Source organism: Episyrphus balteatus, chromosome 3 (assembly GCF_945859705.1).
Source record: "Episyrphus balteatus chromosome 3, idEpiBalt1.1, whole genome shotgun sequence".
In the NCBI taxonomy this organism is placed as follows: domain Eukaryota; kingdom Metazoa; phylum Arthropoda; class Insecta; order Diptera; family Syrphidae; genus Episyrphus; species Episyrphus balteatus.
The window spans coordinates 26,748,204-26,771,074 of NC_079136.1; the positions used below are offsets into that span (position 1 = coordinate 26,748,204).

Sequence of the window (22,871 nt, forward strand, 5' to 3'; positions counted from 1 at the left end):
ACTGTGGCGTATGCGTAACATTTTGGTTTTCTTTAATCAATGATGGCTAACGAAATGTTTGTTGAAATTTTTTTAAGCATTATCTCTATGTAAGAAGTGGTCACCTTTGGTATACTTAGAATGGCGTATACTTACATAAGGCAACCTTTGATTTCAATGGGCTTACTACTTACACATTTAAATCAAACGTATTGGTTTTAAGGAATGATTTTTGTTGGTTCAATATTTAAAAAAAAATGGCCTATTATTTTACTTTTACTATTGTTGTATTGATATGATTCGATTACTTTTCGCGTAAAAAATCTGCTGCCAGCTTTTAGACAAAGTCCCTTTTTTACAGGTTGTGTACTTTTACCATCAGAAGGCACTTAGAGTAAAAAAAAACCGTTATATGACGCTATTTTAATTTTGTCAGTCAGTTATAAGCATTTAAATTTTCAAACTGGAAATTTCTTTCAGAAAAAAAGTCCGGTATTTTGTCTATCAATTTAAAACTTCTGAATTACTTTCTTTAATTTCATCAATAAAAGTATTTTTGTTTATTTTTAAAGCAATGCTAATATTACGAAATACATATACATATATATACCCTAGGCCGGTCCTTATTTGCTTTTTTTTCGAAAATTAATGCAGACATCCGCTCAATCGTCTCCAAATAAATAAAAAATAAATCCTCTAATTCTTTTTTATCTATACCCCTTACTCGCCCTGTAACAAGGTGAAATTCTAGTTCTTGGACTTTGCGTCTGATTTTTGGATTTTTTCCATTTATCTCCTTTACGGCTTGATCGATTTTGTTCTAATTTTGCACAATTATTTTAACAATGATCCTTAGTAATATTGCACTAAAAAGATATTTTTAAAAATATATTCTTGAACCTCAAAAAAATCGAAAAGGAAATCGATTTTTTCCGTACCTATAACTTGTAGCATACTTTTTTTTAGAATTCTCAAAAACGGCTCAAGCAATTTTTTGCAAACTTCGACAACACGTTAATAAATAGACAATGTTTTAATGTTGCATACTTAAAATGTTCATTAGTGTTTTAATTTCCTTGTAAAAAATATCAGAAAACTATATAAATTTACAAAGAAACTAAAACACGAAAGTTTTTAGTATGCAACATAACTTAAACATTATCTATTAACGTGTTGATGAAGTTTGCGAAAAATTGCTTAAGTCGTTTTTGAGAATTCTAAAAAAAAGTATACCTACTACAAGTTATAGGTACGGAAAAAATCGATTTCCTTTTCGATTTTTTTGAGGTTCAAGAATATATTTTTAAAAATATCTTGGAGTGCAATATTACTAAGGATCATTGTTAAAATAATTGTGCAAAATTGGAACAAAATCGATCAAGCCGTAAAGGAGATACATATATGGAAAAAATCTAAAAATCAGACGCAAATTCCAAGTACTAGAATTTTACCTTGTTACAGGGTGAGTAAGGGGTATAGATAAAAATCTGAAAAAATTAGAGGATTTTTTATTATTTATTTGGAGACGATTGAGCGGATGTCTTCATGAACTTTATGTTAAAGACGACCCTAAATTGTACCCACTCATTTGCCTGAAGTTTTGTATTGTTAGAACCTAATATTTTTAAAAAGTTATAGTTTAAAAAAAACTTAATTTTTTATATCCTAAAAGATAGAGCTTCTTTTATTTTTAAAATATATAAAAGCTTTAATGTTCTAAATTATCTTGTTAAATTATTATAAAAGAAATTTTGTTTTTGCTCTGCATGTTTAATTTAAAAAAAAATATTTGAAAAATTTTTAATGTTGTGATTATTTTTGTTAAATAATTTTTCTTCCATAGATAAAAAGAAAAAAAACCAAATACATACTAAAATCAATTTTTCTAGAAACTTTGTAGTTAGTTGTATCTTCTAGAATCCAATTCAAATGAGATAGATAAAAATATGCATAGTCTAATGCACTGCCAGTTCCAATTATGTAATTGAAAAATACAAAAACAAAATCAACAAGACATAAAAGATACTTGCAAGATCTCCTTCACACATGTTATAATAAAAAAATATAAAACTTTTCAAAAAGAAAATTGTTTCCAAGAAAATATTGAAAAAAAAATAAAACAACTTTATTTTAAGCCTCAACATTTTACTAATAAAAAATAAAAAAAATTATATTTACTTTAATCCATGTGCCAAATAAAATTTTCTTCTATTTACTATACAAAATTTGTTATGTCTGTAATCGGTTAAAATTATGTTATTGTTATTATAATTCGTTGTTCAAAATTTGTGATTTTATTTAAATTTATGCTTAAATCATCGTTTTACAAAAAATATTTTGTTAATGTTCGAAAATATTTATAAATATTATGTAAGCAAAACTGATATAGTAATATAATTGGCAACTAAAACTTTATGATCACGTAGTGATATTTTGATAACTTTTGACTATCAATAATTTGAACCAATAACTTTACCAAAAAAAAATAATTTCTTATGTAAGCGCGTTAGAAGTTATACTTTTTTTTCATCTTTAAACGCTTCAAAAATTACAGAATTAAAGGTAATTAAATTATGTATATAAATAGTTAAGCTTATAAATGGTTACCAACAAATATTGATGTCGATCCATAGGCATAATCATTTTTTCTGAAATTAGCCTAAACTATTCCCCCATTGCAAGACTCAAACAAATGTTTTTGAGATCTTCTGATCTTCTGTAATGTCAGAAATGCTATATATACTTCTTTTCAAAAATAATGTACTATAAGAAACATCATCTATTTATGGCGATATTTAACGTTTTCTGTGCAGGGAATTAAGCCTACGGGAACTAAATTCTACTGAGGGACTTAGTTCCCACTCAGTGGAAAGAAAAGTAGACTTAGTTCCCATCCTAGGTGAGAATTTCATTCCGAAAAATATGTGAGGTTTTAGTTCCCACTGAATAGAAATTAAATCCCATCACTTTCATTAAGTAGAAGTTGAATAAAAAGGAAAAGAATCACGTGATTTTTGATTATTTACAGAATATTGAAAAACACTAGTTCATTTCTAGATTTGAAAATTAACGTCCACGGTGAGTAATGATTCCTTTTTAATTTGCAACTAACACCGTTGGGGCTTACTTCCCTTTTCTTGCGGGTTCAAATTCTAATTTTAAATGGAAATATAACCCATTCATGGCTGTATTAAGAATATGAAAAAAGGTATTGTTTAGTATAAAAAAAAACTGTTGACATTAAGTCCCTCAGTGGACTTAGTTCCCGTGGCCTCAGTTCTCGTGGACGTAGTTCCCTGCAACAATCAGCCCTATTCTGAGTTCCCGACCGAAATATTTTTGTTTGCCCGGAATTTGAAAAGCTATCTAAGTTTCACCCCAAGGGAATTTACACATTCCTCTTAACTAGTTAACCGTTCGCCGCAAAAATTTAATTGAGAAAAGAGCTATGGAATGCCTCATTGTACCTATGTATTACCTGAAAAAAAGTTCATAATACTTGGAGTTTTTCGAACGTGAACAACTTTTCGCCGGAACTCAAGATAGGGGAAAAGTGAAATTCGATTTTTCCTGGTTGAACTTTGTTCACGTGAAACTCACGATAAATCTGAATATTTTTGAGCCAGTGAGAGAACTAGTTTTGACCATGGGGGAAGAGAGCGAAAAAGTCAAAAAAATAACCCTAGCTTATGATATTGAGATCAAATTTGAGGTCAAAAGTTATAATTGATTAGGCAATAAATTGCACATGCGAATATCTTAAAAACTCATCAGTCTCAAATTACTTGTAAGAAACAAATGAAAAATTTCAAACAACCGAAAAAAATTCGATTTTGTAAATCAATGTTAATTTAAAGTTATTACATTCTTTCTGTTAACTTTAACCAGAATTAAAATGTTGCACACACAAAATGTATTAATTAATACTCAAAAAGTTGTTATTTTTCAGTAAAATAGTAACACTTTTCAATTATGAAACTGTATTTTGCGGTAAAGTCTGATTTTAATTTAATATTCTTTTGTTTAAAGTATTTTAAATAAATATTTTTTTTTGAATAATACATACAGAATTTGTTTAAGCTTTCTTCTACTTTGTGCCAAAAAATAAACCTTTATTCATGCTTTTGTAAATATCAATTAAAAAAAAAAACTAAAGGTTTAAATTTTAAATAGCTTTTTCCCTTTTTATTTAGATAGGAATCTTTTATGAAAAATAAAAAAAAAATAAATAGAAAAAAAATTAAAAAAAAAATTGATTAAATGTAAATAAAAGTATTCCAGAAAAGATAAATTAAAAAAATATCATATCCAGTGTTATGTAGTGTACGTGTACTCATATATGTATATCTATGATTAAAACAAAAACCAAAAAATAATACGGAACCAAAAAAAAAGAAAACACAATAAAACAGCTCCCATTTATATATTTACCAACAGTTAAAATTTACAAACTCAAAAAGAACTAAAAAATCGGAAGAAAATAAAATTTTACATGCCTACATAATGAATAATAATAATAATTGTATACTTTTTTTTATTTAATTTTAAATATTATTAAACAAAAATAATATTAAAACTCGCTAAGTAGATATTTAATAATTAAAATAAAACTAAAATTAAAATTAAATTAAACAAAAAAAAAACAAACTATATTCAAGGGAATACCAATAAAGTGAGAATGTGAGATATTACAGTTAATCGAAATAATTAAATTAATATTACAATTTTATTAATTAGAAATAATTAGTTTTTTAATAAATTATAAAATTAAACTTAAATCATTATACGCCACATTTTAAAGGAGAAAATATTTAAAACCCAAATGTAATAAAAGAAAAAAAATCAATTTGTAATATAAATAACTAAACAATACCAAATAATGAAAGAAAAAAGCTCAAAAGAGAAAATAAAAGTACATTTATATAATTAAAATATTTTAAGTGTTTGTATTTTTTTATTTTATATATAATATATCCAAAACTAATAACTGAATTGGTGTGCAATAAAATATGAGAAATTCCAAACTTTTCCATTCCTACTAGGTATTTGCATCCTAGCGTTTGCAAGAAGGGAGTGGAGACCAGGGCAAAATTCTTAGACGCATTACTGCCTTTGCATCACAACATTTTGTATGGCAGGAACAGACCACCTTACCTGAGGGTCGGTTTTCGAACTGTGAAGTGGGCATGCTGAAATTATGATAAAAATCTTCGAAATCCATTTTATTTCATCGCATTTCGACATTAAGATAAGCAGTAATAACGCATTCGTGCGGCCAAGAAAGATACCAATTTCATTAATGGCTGCCGAACGTCTAAAATGCTTGTTCTCCTCTTCGAACTTTTATGTTATTTATTTTTTGTTTATTGATTTTTGTTATTCAAAGAATTCACTTTAAATGCCTCTTAAATAAAAACATTTTGTTAGCGTTTAGTTAATATCGATTTATTTTATTGTTTTTTACTTATAATTTTAATACCTATTTTTTTATTTTATAATATTTATGTATTGTATTTAGATGAGTAATTTTACAAATTATTTCAATTTATCAAAATAGTTTTTTTTTTCTTATTTTTTTTTTATTCAGACGAAGTAGCATTAAATTTTAGCTCAGAAATGTCGTTATTTAAATTATGTAATAGCAAACAAAATAATGTAAAATATTAATATTGAACTTATAATTTCAAAAAAATTAGGAAACAACTTAAATATGAAGCTAAATGTTTTGCTCTAACATTTAGTTTTTTTTTTTTAATTTAAATTACAACTTATTAATCCTGTTGATCTTACTTGAATATACAATCGATAGCTCTTTAATCACGTGTACGAAGCCCCCATATAGAAGTTCTTCTTGTTCCTACTGTCGGCCTTGCAACCGAGCTATGAATAAATTTATTAATTCCTATTTGTGGAAAATTCTGTTCTAGCATTTCTAAAGCGGTATCTGATAATATACCAAATACGTCTAAGAACTTTAATGTTGGAATATGATTTAAATCCCTAGAAATAAAAAAAAAATCATTAGTATTCTTTTTTTAATGTAAAGATAAATGAAAACTCACATATAAGCTGGTGCTAATATTTGATAGCATCTTGAGAGAGATAAATATTCGAGGGTCATAAATTTACAAATAAAAGTTACTGCACTCGATGAAAGGGCAGTGCAGTCTGATACATCTAATTCAATTAATTGTGGGCATCTTCTTGCAAGAGTTACTAAATCTGTAAAAGAAAGAAATAATATTTTTTAATAATCTGTTCAGTCCCAAAGTATTTTTTTCATAAACTTACGGGAATCAAACATAGTCTTTCTGCAACCAGACAAATTCAGCCGCATTAAATTGGGAGATACATTGGAAACAAGAGCAAAAACACCATCGACATTTAAATTTGTCCAAGAACAATTTAAACTGGTCAAGTCTTGCAATTCAATCATCATCTTGCGTATACTCCACGCTTCTAGACCGCTAACCATTGCCAAATTTAAAGCTTCCAAGTCTTTGTTCTTGGCAATTTCATCACATATCTCATCGTTTACTGGAACATGTTCTAGGCTTAGTTTTTTTAGATGTCGACACCGCGAAAGTAAGGACTTAAGCGAGGGTTTTGTTATGACTGCCATACTAAGGTCTAAATACTGTAGTTTACATTCAAAATCGGGATACATTTGAAGAAGCTCTGGATCAAATATGGGATGACTCATCTGAAAAATAAATATTGTTTAAACAAAATATAGAAACTGGGAAGATTTTTTAGCAAACCTCTGATTGAGCCAGTCGTAAAATTACAACACCACGAGGCAGGATATCACCAAGAGCTCCTGCACGAAGTGATCTACCTCCTAAATCTAATCGAGTCCATAGAGACTCATCTCTGGCGCAACAATTAAACCTCTGACAAACATAGCTGCATCGAATGAGTGTCTTTTTGGGTAGTAATTTAAAAATTTGAAGAATAATCTCATCGGAGAGCTTTGAAAAATGATCCTTTCCATCGGATCCACGCAGAGCTCGATTTCTGTATAAAAAGAAATTCTCATCGGGAACAAAAAATTGCTTAGATGCAGCTGAGGATGATGATGACGGGACATTTGTTGTTTCCTTTGAACTGCACGATGCACCGGAAGATGACGGAGTTATTTCTTGAATGGATCCAACAAACGTTGGTGCCTGTGTTTTACTTATATTTTTATAATTGTTGTTGCAAGCCACAGTCGCCAAGGGACTACGAGATTTTTGTGAACTCAAATTTCCAGCACCTAATATTGCAACTTTTTTCTTCTTTTCACTGCTGTTGCGTGGATCATTGTACTTTTCTGTCGAATTATAGCCATTGTTGTTGTTATTGTTTACGGTTTTATTAAAGTTTTGTAACTTTAGCGAGTCATTTGAATAAATTGCATTATCTGTAGTGTCCAAGTCAGCACTGTAATTGAGACGATTTTGTTGCATAGTGTGGTGGTGGCAAAATTTTGGCGCATCTAAGTTTGGAGTTGCTTCATTTGAATTTTCATCGCTGGCACTAACGGCCAGTGCAATTGCCGACGCTGAAGAAGATGATTCATCGGATTCTAGCATACCGATACCCATTTCTTCTAGAGAATGTGGAATATCAACAGATTTAACTTCCGTCCAAGATGGGGTTGTCGGTTTGATACGTTTTCTAAGAACCAAAGTACATACAAATAAAAAAAAATTTTAGGACCATTACAGAAGAAAAAAGAAATTGAATTAATAATAGCCTGACCACGGACAATTGTTATTAGGTCCAAGAATATAATCATTTTATTTTAAAATATTAAATGTCAGTCTTTTCAGACTGTGATAGTTATAATTGGGTGTATTCATTGACCAAAATTTTTCGTCTTAGAAAGGGTATTACAGCATCTAAATGATGAGCCCATACTTGGGCGAAACGAAAGTTCAAATGAGGTCATTTGAACTTTTAAAATAGAATTATATTCTTAATTATTTTTTCCTCTGTTCCTTACGAAGTCACAAACACATTTTTTCTTTTGCAACGAACTACACTAAAAAAAAATTTTTTGACAAGGATCTACACTACATATATTATTGATCAACAGATCAAATTTTACCACACAATTAGGAACAAAAATTAAACGCAGGTGAACGAAAAAAGAAAGTACAAGTTACAGAGCAGTGATTTTATTTTCCTTGTAATCACATAAAATTTCATTACATTGGGACAGTTTATTTTGCCAGCTACACAATTGTTTGAAATTGTTATTGGAAATACTCATAGATTGTAGAATGTATAGCTCCAATTCAAATAGATACAGAAAAATTCTGAATATTCTGAATATTCTGAATTGAAACTATGGAAAATTGTTCTACCACATACAAAAATGACTCTTTGAACAAATTCGGAATGAATTTCATTTGAAAAAATTGGAGCTCAGACTAAAGCGGTTGTTGAATGGAATTTTTAGACAAAAAAAAAAATATATTCTAAATTGGAAAGAGAACCCTGAAATTAGTAAAACGTCATCATTAGGTATCTCATTTTCGGTAAAAAGAATTTTGCTTTCAGCTGACGATATGTATGTACATACATTCTAGATCGTTTGTAAAATCGTTTCGAATTCCCTCGTAATTTTTGTAGTATTATTATAATGGGCGCCCTATTGGCATCAGCAGGGATAGCTACCTACAGTATGTGTTTTTATTGTTTTTGTTTTATTTGGCTCTTTTGGTCTTGTCTTTGGATATGTGTATTTTAATACGTCCGGGCTAAACTGGCTAAAAAAAAAATAAAACGCAAATACGCTTTTACAGCTAGAATACTTAGGCGGCTGGCACCCCAGACATAGTCAACAATATTCTCAGGTAAGTTTTCAAAGAAAAAAGTTAATTAATTCAGGACCAATCCAATACTGTGTGACTTTGTTGTATCCTTATTTAAGTCTAAATGTTTAAAAAATTATAATCGAATTGTTAATGTTTCACAAATTAATTTATCAACAAGTCCAGCCACTTAAAAACAAAAAATAAAGAGGTTTCTTAAAAAAAGTAGCTTTGGTTTTTTTGTAAATTTCTCGAAAACGACAAGATATTTTTGATTCCGGTTTTTTGTTTTTGTTCAAACACAAATTAGAGCATTGAATTTATTTTTATTATTATTTATTATCAGAATAATTAAAATTTAAATTACAATGTTAATATTTATAAAGAGCACAAGCTGCAGGGACTAACGGCTCTTAATTTAAAGCTAAATATAAATTGAATTTAAAAAAATAAATTAGTACATACTGAATTACATTAAACTTTGAAAAAAAAAATAGTTTAAAATTTTTGTTTTCCAATTTCTTTTTAATATTGATTTTCAAAATTATTTTTCAAAAACTATGCCATAGTTTTTTTTTAAACACCAGGTTTTTGGCTTTACAAAAAGACATAGCAAGTTATTGTAGATTTAACCGTTGATTTTTAGTATTTTTTTCCAAAATAAGTCAATATTTTTTTAAATTCCACCTCCACGCTAAACAAGTTGGAATAGACCCCCCTCTCATACGATCTTTTTTCTTGTCTCGACCCAACCTACACGCTCTAGTTTTTTGGCACATTCCTCCTGAATCACCCTGTATATCAAATTGAAGAATAAAACCAAAACTTGAATTAACTAAAATTTACAACTGATCCCGCCTGTAAGTTCCACACATAAATTACACAGTTGCTTCATGGTTTTAAAGAAAATCTAACCCATTATTTTTGTTTTTGAGAAGGATAGTACAAAAATAAGAGGCATATCGATTCAATGGTTCTATGTTTGGAAATGTAAAACTTTAAATTTAGGTATTATCTCAAACACAATTCTCATAAAATTGACGGAAAACAGCAGTATGGAAACATACGAAAATTGAAAAATGAAATTGCATTTACCAACAAAATGGTACGTGGCAAGTTGGTGAAATATTGGTCATTTCAACGATTTGAGGAAAATAGCAAAAATATAATGTTAGACAACACGAACATTGAACCGTATGGAAGCCATAAATATACAAAGAAAGCAAATTTAATAGTGTTAATTCGATTCGAAACAAAAAACAAAATTGAAATAAGAAATTCCCACATCAAAAAAGAGAAAGTGAATTCTTCATGACCAAAGTATTATATTTGTATTTGATTTATTATTAAAACAATTTATGTACAATTTAGGTCGAGGTGTATGTATACTTTACATAGGTATTCATTTTCAATATACAAAAGGGCATTAATCTCTACCGCCTACAAAATAAACAAGAACAACAAAAAATTATAAGAAACAACTTCAATCATTCGTCACTGTTTTAAACAAACAGAAACTTTGTCTGATACTTTGCAAAGATATTTCAGATTAACAATTGCAATTAAACCATCAAGAATATTGACTTTTAACTTTTTAATTAAAGAAAATGACCCAAAGAACAAACTTAATAAGTTTGCACTTCACATTCATGAATGGAAATTACTTGTTCATCAAAATGAAAAAAAAACTTTCATTTATTACCTTCAATTAAATTTGCCCAGTAAACAAAAGGTCGATATTACATTGGTCAACAATGAAACAAAGAAATTTGTTTTTATTTGATTCATAAAATTACCCTAAAATATTATTAAATCGAAACTTTATAACTTTTCTTCACAACGTCATTTCTTACTGAAGGAATAAATACTCATCTCATACTGCACGAAAACCGCGCCGTCTTTTTTGACAGAAGATGAAATTTTCCAATGACGTTTACTTTATCCATACAGCAATTCCCCTTTCGGATATTTTTTTCTATCAAATTTCCCCAATCCAGAGTGAAAATTAATTAAATTTTCCTCTGAAGCATGTGCGATTACAGAGATTACGGGAAAATCATATCCGTTTTAATAGAGCGCCAATTTTTTTAAGATTTATGTGAAAATTTTGAATGAAGATAATTTTTTATTTACCTTGATAAGGGGCACAGATTTTCGTTGTTTTCTGTTGATTTAGTTTTCTTTCCGCTCATAGTTTGACAAGAAATAGTTTTAGTTTAAATTTGTTATAAAATAAAACTACTTCTATATTTTTTTTGTAAATACAAAATTTGCAGTAGATTAGAAGTTTTATTTCTTTACACACAGGCTGGAAGTGCGCCGTTTTCAACAAGTGAAATTTAATTTTCGGGCAGTTTGTGATGTGACGTTTTGGGAGAAAGTATAAGCGCGAAAATGTTATTTTGCTATTTCAGTAGTGCCAAACTATCTGTATCATGGCTTATAGAGGATATAATAGGTGTGTTTTTTTGTTTATCTATATAGATTTTGTGCAAAAAAACGACATCGAGATTTTTGGAATCCGTGTTAAAGTTTGGCAGCACTGGACATTAACTTTGACAACTGTCTGTCAAAAAGTTTGCTTTTGCTTTTTTTTTTTTAAATTAAAATTTAATAAAACAAAGCTCTAAACAAAATGAGAGAAAAAAAAAAACAAACAAAAAAAATCGTAGAATTGTTCCTGTTTTACCTATGCTTACTTATGATGCCCAAGGAGATGACGAACAGAGATCGCTGCCACACATCGACAATGGTTTCCATTCCAAACTACCACCAGGAATTCTACCACATGGTTTGCCCACTATGAAGGAAGTTGCATCAGCCATAACACCACTTGAATACAAAAAAGAACCTGAAGAGAAAAATAAAGTAAGTGAATTTTTTCTCTCTCTTTACATTAATTTAACATTTGTGCTTTCAGTTAAGGAACTATCGGAAGAACAAAAACAGATGATCATCTTGTCGGCGGACTTTCAAAGGTTTGTTTTACCCGCTGGTCGTGTCATCGAAAGGGCTCTATCTGAGAATGTCGACATCTACACCGAATACATTGGAGGTGGTGATAGGAGTCAAACGATGAGAGGACACATGCTAGGTTGTCATTGAATCGAGATTTCCACGAAGACCGACAACAACACATTTTCCTGAACTGGTTGTTGTTTCATATCACAATAATGAGGTTTGCATTTGTATTTTTTTCTACGATTCTATCTAAAACCCAATAACTTTTTTAAGGAGAGTCACAATGAACCAGATGGTGTTGTAATGGTCTGGAACACAAAATATAAAAAACAAGCACCCGAAGATGTATTCCATTGTCAAAGTGCCGTTATGTCAACATGCTTTGCTAAATTCAATCAAAACCTTATACTCTGTGGAACGTATTCCGGTCATATTGTATTATGGAATAATCGAGTGGAAAAGCGCACACCCATCCAGAGGACCAGAGGACACCTCTAAGTGCAACTGCACATACGCATCCAGTGTATTGTTTGCAAATGGTTGGCACACAGAATGCAGACAATGTGTTATCGATCTCATCCGATGGCAAGCTTTGCTCATGGAGTTTAGATATGTTGTCGATGCCGCAAGATACACTGGAAATGCAGCCACGGCAATCGAACCCAATTGCTATCAGTTGCATGTGAAGATGGCAATGTTTATTATGGTAAAAGTTTGTTGTGATTTTCCATTTGCTTATAAATAAATTGTTGTTTCTACTCAAGCTTATCGACATAGAATACGTTCGGGTGTGTCTGAAGTCTATGAGAAACATTTGGGTCCAGTGACGGGAATATCAACTCATCCAAATCAATCTACAACAGATTTTGGTGATTTGTTTCTTACATCGTCCATTGATTGGACAATTAAGTTATGGAGTCTTAAGGTGAAATTTAATATCTACTATAACGACCAATATGTATTACATTTTTTGTATTTACTTGTAGGACACTAAACCATTATATTCATTTGAAGAAAATTCAAATTATATTATGGTCTCCAATTCATCCCGCCTTGTTCGCTTCTGTCGACGGCAGTGGTCGCCTTGATTTATGGAATACCGAAGTGCCCTCGGCATCGGTGATTGTTTTTTTTTTTTTGTTTTGTGTATGTATGATAATGAAAATTAGTAAAAGAGTATTTACTGAGTAGGTACCTACTTATGAAAAAAAAAAAAAAAACATGAAACAAAAATGTTAAATGTTAAATAAATATATAGGTAAATTTTGTCAAAAGCTGAGTAATTCTTTCTTTGAGTATGTTATTTATTTCTTAAAACTAATACAAAGTTATGTGTTGAATTTTGTATGGAAACATTTTGTAAGTCTGATGTAAAAGTGCAGTTCCGAGATTATGCAGTGAGGCGCGCACAAATTTGTTCATTTAATTTTCATATCGCATTGGAAACTTGTCAGATAAATCTTAATGAGAAAAAGCAAAACGGATTACGTTTTAATTTTGCAATTTGCAATTTAATAATAAAATAACTTATTTCTAAGATACATTAAAAATTTTGATGGCACAAAGGGGGTCTAACGTTAAATAATAATGACAAAGTTATAAAATATAAACAAATATAATACATGGATAAACTTAGTTTAAAAAGTCTGCTGTACTCGAGTTGTTCAGACCCGGATGTCCAGTTGTAGGGTTGGTTAAGTTGGGTTGGGAATCCATGTGTTTTGCCTCAATTCCTCCCTCTGCATAACTGTTTAGGAGGGGAAAGCAATTGCGAAGAAGATTCATGCAGATTTTCTCGGGATCTCGATGGGGGCTTTAGACCCATTTGTAGAAGACATGTCCTACAGAAACAAAACGACATCAATGCAGGCAGAGTACATAAGGAATATATCGAACCAAAAAAGGAGAATCAATAAAAATATTACCTGCAACCAATTGGGGAGCTAAATGATGCTCTGAAACAATTACCACTTTCAACATGCCATTTGTTTCCACACTTCACTTATCATGCACATGTCGTCCAAGTTTGAACGCAGTGAAGCGATCTCTTATGAAATGGTTTTTCATCAACGGGAGCTGAAGGATTTTTGGGTGTTGAATGAGCTGCATAATGCAATGTTAGGATTGTCTTGCTTGTTGCTGTCTGCTGTTTGGGATGAAAAGTGTTTCCTGGGGGAATATGTGTCGGGAGGTATGTTTGTATTTGCTTTTCTTCGCAGCGCACGCATACATGACGTGTATCATTTTAAAAATGTAAGAGACTGTTTTTGTGGTGGGCATTCTAACGATGCAATTTATTAACAACAAGAGCTTTGTTATCATTTATTCATGTTGATCGTCTAAGAATAGACGTTTTCGCAAACGAGCGCGCATTCCAAGAGCATTTGACATTACATTTTGGCTGTGAGGGTTGAAGGTACCGACACGATTAAGACCCAAGCGCATAGTACACAGAATTCTTCTTTTGTGAAATAATTCCTAGAAAAAAAGATTAATACGCTAGTTCATTGTAAGAATAAATTGATTTACTTTCCATCTCCTTTTCAGGTTTTTTTCTTTAATTTTGGGGAAGATATCGCACTCTTGCAAACACGTGAATCCTAAAATTATTAAATTAAAAAAAAAAACCAAAGTTTATCGTACAATTTTCATCTTTTTCCAAAAAATATGCTTATACTTACATTGATTTGTGTTGTTTGTTATTCCTAATTGAATTCAATTTTAAATATTAAATTTTTTTTTGTCATATATCTGTCAACTGCAGCTGTCGTTTATTGGAATCTGACATTTAATAAGTGTAATGTACCTTGGCAGTACTGTTTTCTATCGAGAGAAAGTAAAATCTGGATAATTATCTGGATTTTTCAAAAATCTATACAGATAAAGTTTTTGTTGTAATTAACACGTAAATTGTTTTCATTTCAAAAATCTCGATGTCGTTTTTTCGCACAAAATCTATATAGATAAACAAAAAAACACACCTATTATCTGGATTTTTCAAAAATCTATACAGATAAAGTTTTTGTTGTAATTAACACGTAAATTGTTTTCATTTCAAAAATCTCGATGTCGTTTTTTTGCACAAAATCTATATAGATAAACAAAAAAACACACCTAATAGCTGCGTTCCTCTGGAAATATTTATCTACTGCTTAGTACTTAAAGCTGCTTTGAACTACTTTTTCAGTATAGCAAAAGTAGTTCAAAGTAGTTTTAAGTACTAAGCAGTAGATAAATATTTCCAAAGGAACGCAGCTAATATATGGATTGCTTGTGCTGTTAGTTCCGTGAAGCTTTTATAGAAGGCTCTAGTTTCTTTAATTTTTTCGATGAGTGCATGCCTCCATTTTATTTTCATTAGATGGCTGTCATCAACAAGCGTGTTTATTTACAGCTGCGGAACCGGACTCGCACTGAAAAACGAAGGCAGCGACCCATATCCATGTATATGGCGTTACAATGTATTAGGTATAGGAACAAGCACACCATATATTATATCCTCTAAGGTAGAAACCTATGCGAAAAAGGCTTGAAAAGACTTGATTTTTTCTTATTAAAAAGAAGGAGGATATAAAAATTATAAGAAATGTATAATAGGGTGTGTCACTTTTGTATGGTCGAAAAAAAGTACCCTAATTTTGCAATGTAATAGTGGTGAAAATTTTTATTAGGGTCTAAGGTTTAATAATATGTAAACAAAAATTATAATATCGTTCGTCTTTGGCTCGCTCAAATCGGTTGAAGTTGTTAGGAAAAAAACGATTTTATATGAAAAAATGATTTTTTTTCTTCGCATATTATTTCGCAGCTTCCTTACTAAGTATACATTTGTTTTTGTATTCAAACGACGTAATTAAAAAAAAAAAACATAAGGTGTGTTTTTTTGTTTATCTATATAGATTTTGTGCAAAAAAACGACATCGAGATTTTTGAAATCGAAACAATTTACGTGTTAAAAACAACAAAAACTTTATCTGTATAGATTTTAGAAAAATCCAGATAATAGGTGTGTTTTTTTGTTTATCTATATAGATTTTGTGCAAAAAAACGACATCGGGATTTTTGAAAATCATGCAAACATTTGGCACCACTGTACATATACTTTGGCAGCTGTCTGTCAAAAATGTTGCTTTTGTTTTTTTTTTTATTTTAACTCCGAAGTGGGAAGGCCATTACATCCATGTTGGATGCAAACAAAAATTTTCATATGGCCATGGCATCCATGTTGGATTAAAAAAAATGGTTTTTTTCACAAAAAACCAAAAATTATCTGTATATTCTTAACTACATTTTAAGACCATGACCATTAACATTAGTTGCGTCGTTCTTGTGTTATAAGCGTTTGAAGGTAGCCATATTGAAATTTTTTTTTCGATTTTTTTAAAATCAAATGTGAAAACTTTTTTATTTTTATTTCTAATTTTTCGAAAAAAACTTTGGTAATTTTATATACATATCTGTTCAACAATCAGGATCCATTTAATACTACGTTTCCACCTGACCTAAATCCGAGATTTAGTTAAGTAGATTTAGAATAAATCTCGAGATTTATTCTAAATCTACTTCGCTAAATGGTGGATTTGGGTTCACCTACCTTAAAACCAAGATTTTCAGCTACCCTCAAACCGAGATTTAGAATAAATCTCGAGATTTAAGCTAAATCTACTTAGCTAAATCTCGGATTTAGCGTAGGTGGAAACATAGTATAAGACTTTTATCTGAAAAGTGCATTGTGTATATCTCGAGACATTAACATTTGAATGCAACCATGTCAAACAAATTTTTGATTATTTTTTTCTATGAGAGTTTTTTTTTTCAAACCTCGTTTTCTCCGCTTTTTTTTTTTTTTTGTTAATATTTTCAGATATTTCTGTATGAACACAACAATTACACTACCTTGGCACTACTGTTTTTATCGAGAGAAAGTAAAATCTGGATAATTATCTGGATTTTTCAAAAATCTATACAGATAAAGTTTTTGTTGTTTTTAACACGTAAATTGTTTGGATTTCAAAAATATCGATGTCGTTTTTTTGCACAAAATCTATATAGATAAACAAAAAAACACACCTGTATCAACAAAATATACGGATTAAAATTTTACAACAGTCTTGCACTTTTGCTATACCCTAGACCTATTGCAAAATAAAAATACAATAGAGTAAAATTATTTTTGACAGATGGCAGCTCACCGTCGCGTCGCCCATGATAAACAGTTTGTCTTTTTTATTCTGTTTATTATGGTTGTCGGTACTCATGTCCAGTAATTTAGTTTCTTTTGATGTAAAATAATTTGTGAAAATTAATTAACCCAAACAAAACAAAGAATTAAATTATAAAAAATGGAAAAAAAGAAGAAACAACAGTGGATGAACAACCCTGTTAAAAAAACATCATGGATTTCATTCATTCTTCAATATTTACTATAGATAAGAAAAGGGGCGTTCACGATCTATTGTAAAAAAATAAAATTTTACATTTTTACTAGGCCTGTTGCACCAGATCGTGAATACCCCTAATGAAATGGTGTAAACTCTGTGTAAACCTGGTAAAATGGTAAACGAACTGAAATATCCATACAAACTGTTCAGGGCGCTCAGGTAGCGCTCAGTTAAGAGCGAGCCCTATTCGCTCAAGCCCCGCTCTGTGCCCATGATACAACTAAACAGATAGCGCAATCGCGTTTATAATTTTGTTTCGTTCTGCGCATCTACGTCACAGACTCTCAGAGTTTGACATTCCTCCTTCAAGCCTGGTACGCTGCTCGCGCTAAATTTTAGCCGAGATAAAATTCTCATACAAGTTATCGATAATTTGTATGGGTTCCATTTTAGCTCGGCTAAAATTTTTCGATAATTTGTATGGGAGCTAAAATTTATCTCGAACAGCGTACCAGGCTTCAGCATAGGAATTCAAAGCAAATTATGTCTGTATTTTGGTTTGCAGTTTTCTTTTTTATATTAAAATGTTAATATACATTTATTTTTTCACAAATCGATTTAAAAGTTTAAAAAATTGTTTGTTCTTGTCGATTAAAGCAATTTGATGTTGTTTTCATCAATAAATGTCAACTTAAAGTAAATATTAAATGCAATAACAACAGAAATTAGAGTGAAATCCCGCCAAAAATACCTACTTGCCTCAACTCAGTGACGTCAGCGAGGCGCATAAAAGTGTGAAAACCAACAACAAACATGCGCAATGCCATATCTTTAGTAGTTGTATCATGCTCTGTGCCCTGCTCGGGGCAAAAAAAAAACGCATAAGAAAACGTGAACGCACCTATTCATGTGTCAAAAGAAAAATGAGTGCTGGCTGCACTTTTTCTACCACTGCCTCTAAAACTGTGACAGTTGCCGGTCAAGTCAGCTGTTCAAAGTTGACTGCCAAAAAAAAAATTTACTCTAAACTTTATGCCATAATCAAAAAAGTTATAAATATTTAATAAAAACACAAGTTATATTTTAAAATATTAATTTTATACTAAAAATAATTACTTAATTCCATCATGATAACCTTCCGTCATTTACTACCATTGGTTTGTCCTCATCGATGGCCTCGAGCATCTGCAATCCAATCATCCCGAAACTTTTGGTCAAAAAAATCAACCAACAACACAGGAGACGAAACAAAAAATAAAAACAAAAATAAACCACAACTTCCTGCAATAAGAAATCCATTTGATTCTGCTCAAGACAAAACCAAAGAAGCTTATTTAGACATGATAACAATTTTCGAAGATCGCAGTGTTCATCGCCGTAACCATGTCGAATTTATTTATGCTGCTTTGAAAAGCATGACAGAATTCGGAGTCGAACGCGACATTGAAGTCTATAAAGCACTAATCAATGTGATGCCAAAAGGTAAATTTATTCCGACAAACACTTTTCAGGCTGAATTTATGCACTATCCTAAACAGCAGCAATGTATTATTGATTTGTTGGAACAAATGGAAGATCTCGGCGTTATGCCGGATTATGAAATGGAAGCAATGCTTTTGAATGTATTCGGAAGACGTGGTCATCCGGTAAGAAAGTATTGGCGCATGATGTATTGGATGCCAAAGTTTAAAAATGCATCTCCATGGCCTTTGCCAAATCCGGTGCCTAACGAGGCTCTGGAATTGGCTAAAATGGCTATCGAACGAATGTGTACAGTGGATTTGTTGTCACAAGTTGATATATTAGATACAAAAGATGTTAAAGATGCTGTCGATCAGACTTGGATTGTGAGTGGAATGAGTACGGAACAGTCTCAACTTTTGCGAGAACACAACAAGTCGAAGGCAGTTTATATAGAAGGACCGTTTCTGATATGGTTACGAAATAAATCAATCAATTATTTTACACTTAGGGCAGACCCCGATAAGGAATTACTTAAAACTTTTAATGTTTATCAGGATCCTGATGGTAAATTGAAATTATTTTAATTTATATTGGAGTAACTAAAGCAAATTATTAGGGAACCCGGCCGATTTTGATACTTTAAAGTCTATAGGTTAAAAATTGCCAATGTTGCCGTATTGTTTTTTAAAATTAAAATTAAATTTTTTTGAACGAACCTTTTTTTTTTGCTTAAATCTCATAAAATAAATGATATCAAAAGATTCTCTAGGTGATTTAAGGAAAAATATATTTGAGTAAGGGACAATCTTCCATCGCACAGTGCGGTATTTTGGTCTAAAACCTGGGTACATTTTTCACATCAAATAGGTACCAAATGACTAAAAAGTTATTTGGAAGGAAAATTTTTCATTTTCTTGGTACAGTAAAACCCACTTATGTGCTTGCCTCCCTACTTAGAAAATTCACTTTTTTTATAAAAATCGCAAAAAAAAAATCGTGTTTACCCAAATAGTACAAGTTGCAACTGATGGTGTCGCGAACTGGGTTGACCAATTAATAGATAGTATTCACTAAAAAGAAGACTGGTTTTCTACCTGACATGGGACAAAAGTTTAATCCTGGGGTGCAAAATTGAGAAATTTGATTTATGACCACGTTTTAGGTCAAAATACCGTGCATCGTTTAAGCGATAAATGCAATTTTCTCACAAACTGACTTCAAACACAAAAAATAATATTTTGAACCCAACGGCAACTCCTACAATATTTACAGATACGTTTTTAAAAAGCCAGAATCTCATTTCTATCTGTAAAATTTAAATCCACTAAATTTAATCAAAAGATTTTGAAAGAATGGTCCTCAACTCAGAATTTTGGAAAAAAAATTATTATTAAAAAATTTTAAATGACTTTTTTTCAAACTTTTTCTAGTAAAATATGAGTTTATTTAAAAAAAAAAATTTTGTCTATAAATATTATCAGTTAAATTCCGAAGAGCAAAAGGTAATATACAATATAAGACTTTAAAAAAAAAAAAACAAAATTACTTCAATTTCATTGGATTTTTTTGATAAAAACTGAATTTTTGAATTGAAATAATTGATAAGAACTTTAAACTTTGCTATTTAAATTTCAAGAATAAGGGCTATTGAATGAAGAAAAAATAACTTTATAATTAAATGTTGAACTTTTCAAAACTTCTAAAGTTGAAATGAAATGAAATACTTTTTAATTTTTTTTCATAAACTGTAATACATTTATTGACATTTGATTTTTTCAAATCATATTAAATGTGGCCAGAAAAATTTTAAAAAATAAATGCATTTTACATATCACGAAAAAGTTTTAAGAACGACATGTTAAAATTTTTTCAATAATTTTTTTTTTGTTTTCAAAAATCTGAGTTTAAATACTATTTTTTCAAAAACCCTTCATAGCCCAGGGAAATTAGTAAATTAAATCAAATTTTTCGCGGGACAAAATTTTTTTATTTTTTGTTAAAATGAATATCAATTCAATAAAAACAATACCAATCTCTTCTCCAAGATGGCGGCTGTTCCCAACCTCCAATCATCCCAACAAATTGACTTTTATGATAAGGACAACCACCCGAACACATTCCATGAAAAAAATTTTGTCCCGCGAAAAATGCGATTTCATGCCCATATTTTGACTAATTTCCCTGAGCTATCATTCAATTTACTTAATTTTATTTTTTGCAAATATGAATAAGCTTCTAGCTTTTTAAAAATGTTTATTTAAATATTGTAGGTGTTGCCGTTGTGTTCAAATTTTTTTTTAGTGTTTGAAGTCAATTTAGGAGAAAATTGCACCTATCGCTTAAAAGATGGAATATTGTCCCTCACCCCCATATATTTTAAACCTTTAATTTCCTAGGCAATCTTTTGGCATCAATTAATTTATGAAATTTAAGGAAAATTTGTAAAAACAATTTTTTTTGTCCACCAAAATCTTCAATGTAATTTAAAAAATCAAAACGGCAACATCGGCAATTTTTAACCTATAGACATTAAAGTAGTTTCAATTACCGACGTTTGAAAAAAAAGATCATCAAAATCAGAGCTGTTCGGCCGGGTTTCCTAATATTGCCATTTTTTGATCTTTAGTTACTCCACTATGAAATTAATTTAATTTAAAACATTTTTTTTTTTACCAAAATTTTCTATTTTTAGATGTTTCAAAGTTAGAAGTTCCATTTTTTGGCAAACCTATTGTAGAATCACGAATAGCGAAAAAACCTTCAGTGCATCAACAAAACGATGGAACAATATTTGCAATTTGTGCAACTGGAACATCAACAAAAGATTCACTTTTATCATGGGTCCGTTTGTTGGAAGCTAATGGCAATCCCGTTCTTGGGGAAATACCAATTTTATTTAAATTTAGGACAGTTGTTGACTCAAATATTGTACCTGTGGCGGGGGTACCAACAAAAACTCATAAAATAAGTTAATTGAAATGTTTTTACTGACGATAAAAACGCGAGTTGTTAAGCATATATTTTTTTTAGTAAAATAAATAAATTGTTGTATTTATTATTTTCAAAAAATGTTAAATTATAAGACTTTTCTCTTTCACAAACTTTTTTCACAATTCAGTTTTTCAAAGGAAACTATAGAGGCTTACGCATCAACATCGCATTCATAGATGGCACCAACTACCTGTAATTGAGTGGGAAAATGTGCTCTACGCTAACGTTCGGAACTGTATGAAATCTACAATCAATTGGGTATCGGAATCAACTCATCCAATTCGAAAGTATTGTGCCTTAGACGAACGTGAGGACGAGGAAGTCGATCAGCTAGATAATGTAGAAGCAACACATTGGCTCTTATTAATAGCCCAGAATTTAGCAAAACTCGATTTTAACAAAAAAAAAAAAAAAATTATAGGCAGTTTGCCTATAACTAAGTCGATTTGAAAATCAGCACTTTTTAAATTTGGAAGTGAGATGTATGTTTTATTTTTTGTTTAAATCAAGCTTTCGCTTAATTCGGGTCTACTAAGGGCCATTGATACTTCCGAATGGAACAAAATTGCCAGCCAAACGCAACGCCAAGAATCTAGGAATCAACTTTAACTAGATCCTGAGATGCTGAAAAGACAACTTTGCCTTCCATCCCATTTACCCCCTGATGAAAAGAAAAATATGATTAAGCCAACCAACGAAACTTGATCTACAAGTTGCTTCTGCGAACAGACTTCACCTTCAGTTTTCCGACATGGTGCACCATCTCCAAGACATAAAGAACTACAAATTTATACTATACTGCCCATAATCTCGTAAAGGCCTTAACTACAAAATTTTCGATTTTGATTTTTTTGCATATTTGGAGTTAGGGCATTGTCTCTGATTTATTCTCATTTGTTTTTAGCCTAGGTCTTCAAATAAGTCAAAAATTCAAAATGTACTTTTGATTTTTTTCATTTTTGTATGCAAATTGCGATATTAGATTTAGTGTTTGCCTCTATAACTCAGAAGTAAGAAAAGTGTAGTTAGGGCCTTTACGATATTATGGGGAGTATAGGAAGCAAAATACGAGGAAGCAAAAATCATACCACTAGACAAATTGGTTGAATTGTATGTTCTCCTCAACTCCTCTCGATGTCATACCAATCTTGCTTTGAGGTATTCTACCGGAAAGACGAATGTCTGCAATTCAAATAAGATGTAAAATTTTCCACTCCAATGGATACCTCACAAGTGCCTGTCTATTATGTTGTTGAATTTATTGTGTAGACAATTTATCAGATATCGATGT

General features: G+C 30.5%; 2 protein-coding genes, 1 long non-coding RNA gene and 1 pseudogene across 3 annotated transcripts; 2 read left to right on the plus strand and 2 right to left on the minus strand.

Annotated features, from left to right (window-relative positions):
• Nucleotides 1–5,635: 5,635 nt before the first annotated feature.
• LOC129914193 (S-phase kinase-associated protein 2) lies at nt 5,636–11,126 on the minus strand. Its single transcript, XM_055993324.1, has 5 exons — nt 10,917–11,126; nt 6,741–7,641; nt 6,271–6,682; nt 6,042–6,201; nt 5,636–5,979 (listed from the first exon to the last, which is right to left on the minus strand). Exons 1-5 carry the CDS (start codon nt 10,973–10,975, stop codon nt 5,793–5,795), a joined length of 1,719 nt encoding a protein of 572 aa, XP_055849299.1. The 5' UTR covers nt 10,976–11,126; the 3' UTR covers nt 5,636–5,792.
• Nucleotides 11,127–11,360: 234 nt separating this feature from the next.
• On the plus strand, nt 11,361–12,899 carry LOC129914194 (cytoplasmic dynein 1 intermediate chain-like; annotated as a pseudogene).
• A 329-nt stretch (nt 12,900–13,228) lies between these two features.
• Nucleotides 13,229–14,664, minus strand: LOC129914195 (uncharacterized). The gene is made up of 4 exons (XR_008772146.1): nt 14,426–14,664; nt 14,274–14,344; nt 13,670–14,222; nt 13,229–13,585 (listed from the first exon to the last, which is right to left on the minus strand). It is a non-coding gene; the product is annotated as an uncharacterized LOC129914195 (long non-coding RNA).
• A 3,385-nt stretch (nt 14,665–18,049) lies between these two features.
• LOC129916129 (evolutionarily conserved signaling intermediate in Toll pathway, mitochondrial) lies at nt 18,050–21,665 on the plus strand. The gene is made up of 2 exons (XM_055995921.1): nt 18,050–19,153; nt 21,282–21,665. Exons 1-2 carry the CDS (start codon nt 18,253–18,255, stop codon nt 21,560–21,562), a joined length of 1,182 nt encoding a protein of 393 aa, XP_055851896.1. The 5' UTR covers nt 18,050–18,252; the 3' UTR covers nt 21,563–21,665.
• The last annotated feature ends 1,206 nt before the right edge of the window (nt 21,666–22,871 follow it).